This window comes from Gymnoscopelus microlampas, assembly GCF_963454915.1.
Source record: "Gymnoscopelus microlampas genome assembly, chromosome: 9".
NCBI lineage: Eukaryota > Metazoa > Chordata > Actinopteri > Myctophiformes > Myctophidae > Gymnoscopelus > Gymnoscopelus microlampas.
The window spans coordinates 47,856,662-47,864,517 of NC_139946.1; the positions used below are offsets into that span (position 1 = coordinate 47,856,662).

The 7,856-nt window shown below is 49.1% G+C and overlaps 1 protein-coding gene across 1 annotated transcript; it reads left to right on the plus strand.

The window, feature by feature from the left end:
• Positions 1–1,393: 1,393 nt before the first annotated feature.
• Positions 1,394–7,648, plus strand: rai2 (retinoic acid induced 2; the record flags this gene model as incomplete). Its single annotated transcript, XM_084066160.1, has 4 exons — positions 1,394–1,867; positions 2,329–2,523; positions 4,878–5,281; positions 6,692–7,648. The coding sequence occupies 4 exons, from the start codon at positions 1,394–1,396 to the stop codon at positions 7,578–7,580; spliced, it is 1,962 nt and encodes a 653-aa protein (XP_083922286.1). The 3' UTR covers positions 7,581–7,648.
• Positions 7,649–7,856: the final 208 nt, after the last annotated feature.

Sequence of the window (7,856 nt, forward strand, 5' to 3'; positions counted from 1 at the left end):
TTTACAAACGTAGCAGAGAATTTATACGTAACCTATTGGCCCACTCCGTGCTTTCCCATAGGAACCCCGGTGGTCACAGTGGGAAGTGGAACATCGTGGGCACACAGACCAGTGATGTTCCCAGCGTCATTTTAAAGGGATAGTTCACCCCCCAAATTATTCTTTTTTTCCTATCGATTATCACCCCATGGAGACTTGAATTCATGGATATTTTTTTGTTTTTGTCGCATTCCTAAATATTAAAAAAATATATGCAGATATGAGCTCGTAGATCTGCTATTTTTGAATAAGCCTTAGAAGTTCCCGGTCATAATGGATTAATGCACTTATAGTCAAGATTGAATCAGTTTTAGTTCAAAGGCCAGTTCAAGCGTCGTACATCTGAACTCCATTTTGTCTCGTTTGGCTCTCAGGGTAAAAAACCCATTCAACCGAGAGAGACAACGTTGTTTTCATCCAGTCTTGAGTTTATTAAACATTTTGATTTGTAATTCATTGTTTTGATTCAAGTTCTATTGAACATAGTAAGTATATAAAACATGTTGAGGCCTTTAGGCAGTGATTTGTTTTCTTTCATATTGTATTTATCACCCGCATGGAGTCAAATGCACCCCAGATGACATCACTGCTAAGGAGGAGAGATTCCGGCTCCTTTTAGTCAGAAAGGAATCTGTGTATCGTTACTATTCAGTTTGCAAAGTCAAAAATCTAAATTAACAAACAGATCTACAAGATCAAAACACGTCGCGATTATGGAGACATTTGCCTGCGGGTGTCACTGTTGCAGGGACGTCACAGGCTCTCAGAAGGTGGGGGGATGGACTTTCGTGGACTATACCCCTTACTTTACACTTTGGCTATTCAAAAATAGCAGATATACAAGCTCATAGCGCGGCACCGAGTGCCACGCTATGAGCTTGTAGATCTGCTATTTTTGAAAAATCGTGAAAAAACAATTGTAACTGTCAAATGTAAACAAATTTTGTGTTTTCAAAATGTTGTGTTTTTTGGGGCGGATTTTGTTAGTTTTTTTTCGTGTTTTGGTTACTTTATTTCGGTTTTAGGGTTAGGTTTAGGTTATTTAATTATGATTTTTGCCTGATTTTATCGATTTATTATCAAAAAAAAGTTTTTTTTTATTTTTTCAAAAAGTGGGGGGTATGATATCATGGATCTGTGAGAGTGAGGGTGTCGCGTCGTACGCACAGGGAATGGCCGTGACGCCCCTGATTCAGTGTGTTGTGTTGTGTTGTTTCAGGTCCTACATGGAAGCATAATGGACGAGGCCCGCTGCCACTAGCCCCGCCCGCCCTAACACCAGCCTCTTCACTGACTCTTGAGGAGGTGGACGATGGAGGGAGATGACAACGTGTCCCATCACCACCACCCAGCCATGGTGACCACAAACCCCCAGCCGGAAGCCAACCACCCCAACGCCGCCCGGACGGCGGGAGAAGGAGGGGGGGGAGCCCCCCCGGCCCCTGGCAAAGTGGAGAACGGGGTGAATCCCGCCACCCCCCATGCAGGGGACCGCTGGGACGGCAGCGGAGCGGGTCTCAATAATAAGGTAGAGACGCAAGCGCCGCCGCCGCTGTCGGTGCTGAACCAGCAGGCCACCGAGGCCCCCCCGGGGGGAGGGGTGTCCGTGAAGGTGGCCACCACCGTGCTGCAGCCCATCTGTCTGGGGGACAGTCCCGTGGTTCACCTGCCCATCCACCTCCAGATGTCCGGGGCGGCCGGCGCTCCTCCGCTGGGCCAGATGGGGGCGACGCCCTACTTCATGACCAGCCAGGGCCCGCTGTCGCTGCCGCTGGTCCTGGACCAGCAGCTGCTCCAGCACCTGAGCTCACAGGCCGTCATCCCCCAGGTACGTCACAAGTAATCTCTCAAGAACAGATTTGAATCCGTCGGGGGGTTCGTCATATAGCGTACGCACTGGCCTACAAGTGGGCGTGCCTTCAGATCAGGAAGCAGGCCGCGCTTTACCCAATCAAATGTAGTGGCCGGGATTTACGTGTCTGCCGATCCTTCCCCACTAGAAACAAACCCAAACTCATTTAACAATAGCGTCCTCGGAGCAGACAAATCCACGGAAAGATATTCACATTTTAACTTCAGTCAGTTAACAGTCAGTTATTTGTACTATACATTTAACTTATTTGTCATATTATCTGCCCTGTGTTTGTTCATAAAGCCTAAATGCAATACAAATGTGTTATGTATTATGTTCCAATGTTCCAATGGAGGAAAAAAAGCAATTAAATCGTTAAATGCATTATTTCTTTGGCCATCTATCGTATCACTAAAATGTCCAACCGCACCCTGCAGATGGCGTCTGGTTGTCCCGCCCTGCCTCTCCAGAACAACGTCCTGTGCCAGAACGCCTCGCTGACCTTCGGCCTGCCTCCTCATCCTCCTCCTCCTCACCCGGCTCTGGACCAGAAGTCGTCTGGGGGTGCATCCTCCCCGGACTCCAACCTGCTCTCCCTGCTGCAGAACCCGGCGTTCGCCGCCATCTTGCAGGTATACAGTAGGCCTGACACGATAATTATATAATCGCCTCTTTTTGTAAATATTGTTTTCTTCTTTTTTTCCCACGATTTTGTAACCCATTTTTTCACCCAGTGCCAATTGCCTAAGCTTGTAAACCTTGGGCACTACTCTCCGTCTGTCAGCCTGGGGAGAGCCCCGAACTGAGCTCATGCTTCCTTCAATGCATGAGGAGTGAGCAGGCCGCTTCTTATCACCTGACAGGGGGGAGTTTCCCCCGGTAGGACGTAGCACGTGGAAGGAACACGTTATTCCAACCAGTTCCTTTCCCCTCCATCAGGCGCCCCCGGCTGACCAGGGGAAGGCAGTATAGAGACCAGGATTACTGCATGTTTTTTTGTGACACGGGGAGAACATGCAAACACGGGGAGAACATGCAAGCTCCACACTGAAAGGCCCGTGCGCCAACCCCACCAAGGGTATGGGCTCTGATGACGCGGAGGAGAGGACACGCCCCCAGCGCCCACAGCATGAATCGAACCTTGGACGTTCTAGCTGTTAGGCACCGACTGCGCCACCTTGCCCCCTTGAAAATGTTCAATTGGTCGGGAGGTGGCAGGTTGTGAGCTTGTACATCTGCTATTCCCACTATTCTAACATCATAGCGTCGGTCAGTTCTTTGTATATTGAAGTTATTTGTCGTTATCTGTCCTGCGCAATTTTTCTTTACAAAGCCTGAAAGCCAAAACAGAAATGTAATTAGAATTATACGTTCCAAAGTTCAATGCCAAACCCACAATTAACCACTTGGAACTCCAGCATACGTATATTCTCGGGGGAACATTTGCCAAAAATAGCTGATCGACAAGCTCCCAATCAAGTACAGTTGTAACCCAGCTCCGTTTTACTAAGAATAGAGGGTTTAAGTGGTTGAACCGTTATTTGCAATTATTTGTATGACAGTCAAGTAAAACGTCATGATGGTGACAACTGTTGTGGAATTCTGAATCAATCAGTAATTGATGAGGCAATAGGAGTCGAGACAATATTCTAGGTGGTGATGGTTATACTTATGTATACATGATATGACTAAAACTAGGGAGAAGTATACAATAAGACTCATGTCGGTGGTACGGTATTTCTGCCAACGAGTACAGGGATCGGACCATAGTTACAGTATACTCTGGCTATTACAAGGACAAGCTGAACCATAACAAGACAGGCTGCTAAATAAAACAATAGCTATCAGGCCTAGTGGCTCCTGCAAAGCTACAACATATCATGTCTTATTACACGGCTTGGTTGAATGCTTGATTCTGATTGGTCAATCCCTGAATTCAGCGGTGTGTTATTTATTTCTGAATAATGACCGCTGAGCTCTATAACAGACCTCTGACTAATCAAAGGCTCACTAGCCTGGCTCCACCCCCTGAATCGTTTGCCTCGCATTCAGGGTCTGGTGACGCTGTCGAAGGCGGGTGTTTCTCGGTTGAAAATCTATACGACGAATCGGGATCGGGATAATCCAGTATGAACCAATTGCCAAAGAGTCCCACTTTGGCCACGCCCCCATCTCAGAAATCGGCTGCAATGAGAGGGCTTTCAGACTGAATAATGGAGTGAAACGAAATGAAAATTCAGGCTGAGTGTCAGGCTAAAGGCTCACAGCACCTGCTGCGCACTGCTTCATTTTGTGCTGTATCCAACAAGACAGCCATAACACAAACACACAATGTCATTTACAGCTAAACGTGGCTCTCAAGAATGTTTCTGAAAAGTTGATTCAATTTGATCCAATACACTTCCTTGTTTTCCGCGGTGACCGCGTTGCGCCATCCAGCGCAGCACTTATGGAATACTTTCATTGCTGTTAGCAAGGAAATACTTTGTTTTGTTGTTACTTTTGGGTCAATTTATCAATTTATTTATTAAGTAACCGTGTGTAAAAAGCGGGATAATCGACGGGCTACGCGTCGACGCCTAATCACCCTGTCGCGATTTATTTCTCAATAATGACCGGCGACCCGTCAATTAACCCTTGCATATCCATAATGTATTATATATGTACTATAAGTCAGTGGTTCTCAAAGTGGATTTCAGGCACTCTCTGGGTTCCTTTAGGGGGGTCTAAATTGACCCTTACAAGTATGTAACTCTGACTGTGTACAAATGGAACCAAATGGACCTGTTAGTGTCCATTTGGTTCCATTTGTACTACTACTACTACTACTACTACTACTACTACTACTACTACTACTGTCAGAGTTAAGGGGAGAACTTGAAATGTAAAAGTTTGAGAACCATTGCTATAAGTGATGGTAAAATATAAAGGTCAGATATAAACAACCATAATAACAATAGCATAATGTATCATTCTTCCCTCACAGGACCTCTTCACCTCCCAGGCGGCCGCCTCCTCCGCCTGCCAGTCTCCAGGCTCCGCCCCCATCGCCACGGACCCTTTCACCTCCGCCTTTTTCACCTCCCAGCCTCCCCCTCCTCCTCCTCCTCCTCCTCTCCACTCTCACCCCTACCTCACCTCCTCCCCTCCCTCTCTGGCTCCTCTGGTGCCCCCCGCCACCCTGCTGGTGCCCTACCCGGTGGTCATCCCCCTGCCGGTGCCCTTGCCCATCCCGCTGCCCATCCCGGTGCCCGTGCCTCAGGCTGTGCCCGAGGACTCCAAGGGCAACGTGATGACCCCCCCCAGACCCCCCGTCTGCACTGTGAGCAGGAGCACCCAGACCTCTACCTCTAGCTCCTCCTCCTCCTCTCATCCCTCCTTCTCTGCCAGGTTAGTAGAGATTTGTTTTACATTTCTCTATCTTTTATTTTTTTTTCTGGATTTTTTGTTTTCAATTTCTGTTTAGTTTTAATCCATAAGACCGGGGAACGCGTCTGTCTTTTTTTCGATTTCTTTGGGCTATTCAGAAAAAGATCTACTATTCAAAGCAGATCTCCTATTTTAGCAAAATCTTTACGTAGCACGTAGCACCTCCACGCAGGCTCCGATCCAGAGCCAGTTTTGTGCAGACAGTCGTGCCCCTCCAGACAACCAAACAAGCAGCAAGGACCAACATCTGGGAACATGAATGGCAAAGTAACAACACACAAGCTCTTGAATGGCTGGACAGAGGGATCATACCAACGGAAAGCCTCGCTAGTGGCCATGACCTTGGCTGGACAACCTGGAAGTCACTAAATGGACTGCGTGTGGAACAGGGGAGGTGCAAAGCACTGATGAAATAATAACAGTATGGCCGTGGATCCCCAGAAGCACAGATTGGAGTGAAAAAAATTGCTTTCAATAGCAGATCTGCAAGCTATCATAGCACAGCACTCGGTGCTATTTTTGAATATTCAAATAAATCTTAAAATGACACAGATGCGTTCCCGGTATTAATGGATTCATTGGGGTTTTACCGTGTTAGATTTAGTTCGTTTTGTAAACACAACACAGTTGCAGGTACATAGTTATAGCTTTTTCGTCAGTTAACTAAAGCTACACCATACCCGTGGGGGGATATGCGCACATGATCTGGCAACCCGGGAGCCAGCGAACACAGACACGCTAATAAACAGCTGACATTTCGTGTAACCGGAAAACGGGCTTCGCTGTTAGGTGCACACGGTAATGGTCAATGGCTGTGTGCAAATTCAGATCAATTGCTCCAGCCACTGAGGAGAAACAGGCAGAACCAATTTTGGCCTCACCACTAAAATGTTTTGTCAATTCTAGTTGTGGTCATTTGGTTAGTTTTAGTTCTAGTATTAACCCATTGAGACCTGAAGCCGATTCTACATGTCTCCTAAATCTCAACAGTATTCTGAAAAACGTATGTTTCTATATCAGTGGTGCTCAATCTTTTTCATGTCAAGGACCCCCAAAATGATATGTATTTGGCCGCGGACCCCATCAAAATATTTTGTTCCAGTGACCCCTAAAAGCAAATATTTGAGTTAAAAATGTTCGCTTTAAAAATATATATATTCAAAGACTTGCACACATTTTCATGATTTTTCAAAAATAGCAGATCTACAAGCTCATAGCGCGGCACTTGGTGCCGCGCTATGAGCTTGTGTATCTGCTATTTTTGAATAGCCCAAAGTGTAAAATAATGCTTTTTAGCTCAAATCTAAAAATGACACATTTCCAGGTCTTAATGGGTTAAGTAAGTAATAACCCTGGTTTCTCTCCCGGCAGGTTCGCCGCCGCACCGCCCCAGCCTCCGCACGTGGCCCCGCCCCCCTCGTCATGCTCGCTGCCGTCGCCGTCAGACGGAGAGGTGTTGGACCTGTCGGTCAGCAGGGTGGTCCCCCCGGTGGTCCAGCCCAAACAGGAGTTCCCCTCCCCGCAGCAGGACAACGTGCTCGACCTGTCCGTGGCGGGCGCCAAGAAAAAGTACATTCAGCCTCAGTGTGCGCCGGCGGCGAGCTCGCTAGGGGGCGGGGCCGGGGGCGACGGTCGAGAGTTTAACGCCTGCCAGTCCGGGGGTCCGGAACCTCCCCCCTGCGGTTCGTCGTCGGCCTTGTCTCTGGGCGTCCTGCGGCCGATGGACGGCCCGGCTCTGGATTCCAAGCAGCTCCTGAGCGGCCTGGCGACGCTGGAGTTCAGCCGGCATCAACACAAGTGGCTGGTGGACAGCGGCGGTGCCGGCGGCTTGCTGGGCCGCGAGGCCGGCGGGGCGTCCCTGGGCGGGGGGCCGGAGATGGTGAGCGCCGCGCAGACGACGACGGCGCACAAAGTCATCGTGTCGGTGAAGGACGCCATCCCCGCCATCCTCTGCGGGAAGATCAAAGGGCTCTCGGGCGTGTCCACCAAGAACTTCTCCATCAAGCGGGACGGCGGCGGCGGGACGGGCCAAACGGCGGACGCGGTCGCCCTGCAACAGCTGTACGGGGGCCCGCCCCCCTCGTCGTCGTCCGTCGGGGGCCCCCCAGGGGGGGAGCAGCAGCAGCATGACCCCAGCGACCCGCTCGGCAGAAAGGCCCCTAAAAACAGAGCTATCAAAGTGAAGAAGGTCAGCTCGCAGGAGATCCACTTTCTGCCCATTAAGAAGCAGCGGCTAGCCGCCTTTCTACCCAGGAAGTGAGAGCAGCGTCTCTCCTCGGGACTCCGTCTCCAGGCTAGGAGAGAGGAACAGCTGCTGGGACATAAAGCACACGGACCCGGCCCCAGCCCGGGCCGGGCAGGGGGGGGGACATTCTAGACATTCTGTAACTCAACTCATGTGCATCTTTTACGCTTAAAAACGCCAAGATTTAAGAGTACATGTCGTATAAACTGTGGTACGTTTGAATGTCCTGATAGTATGACATGTTAATACTCAAAGAACTCAAGAAACCGTTACCCCTCGCATTTCTATGAA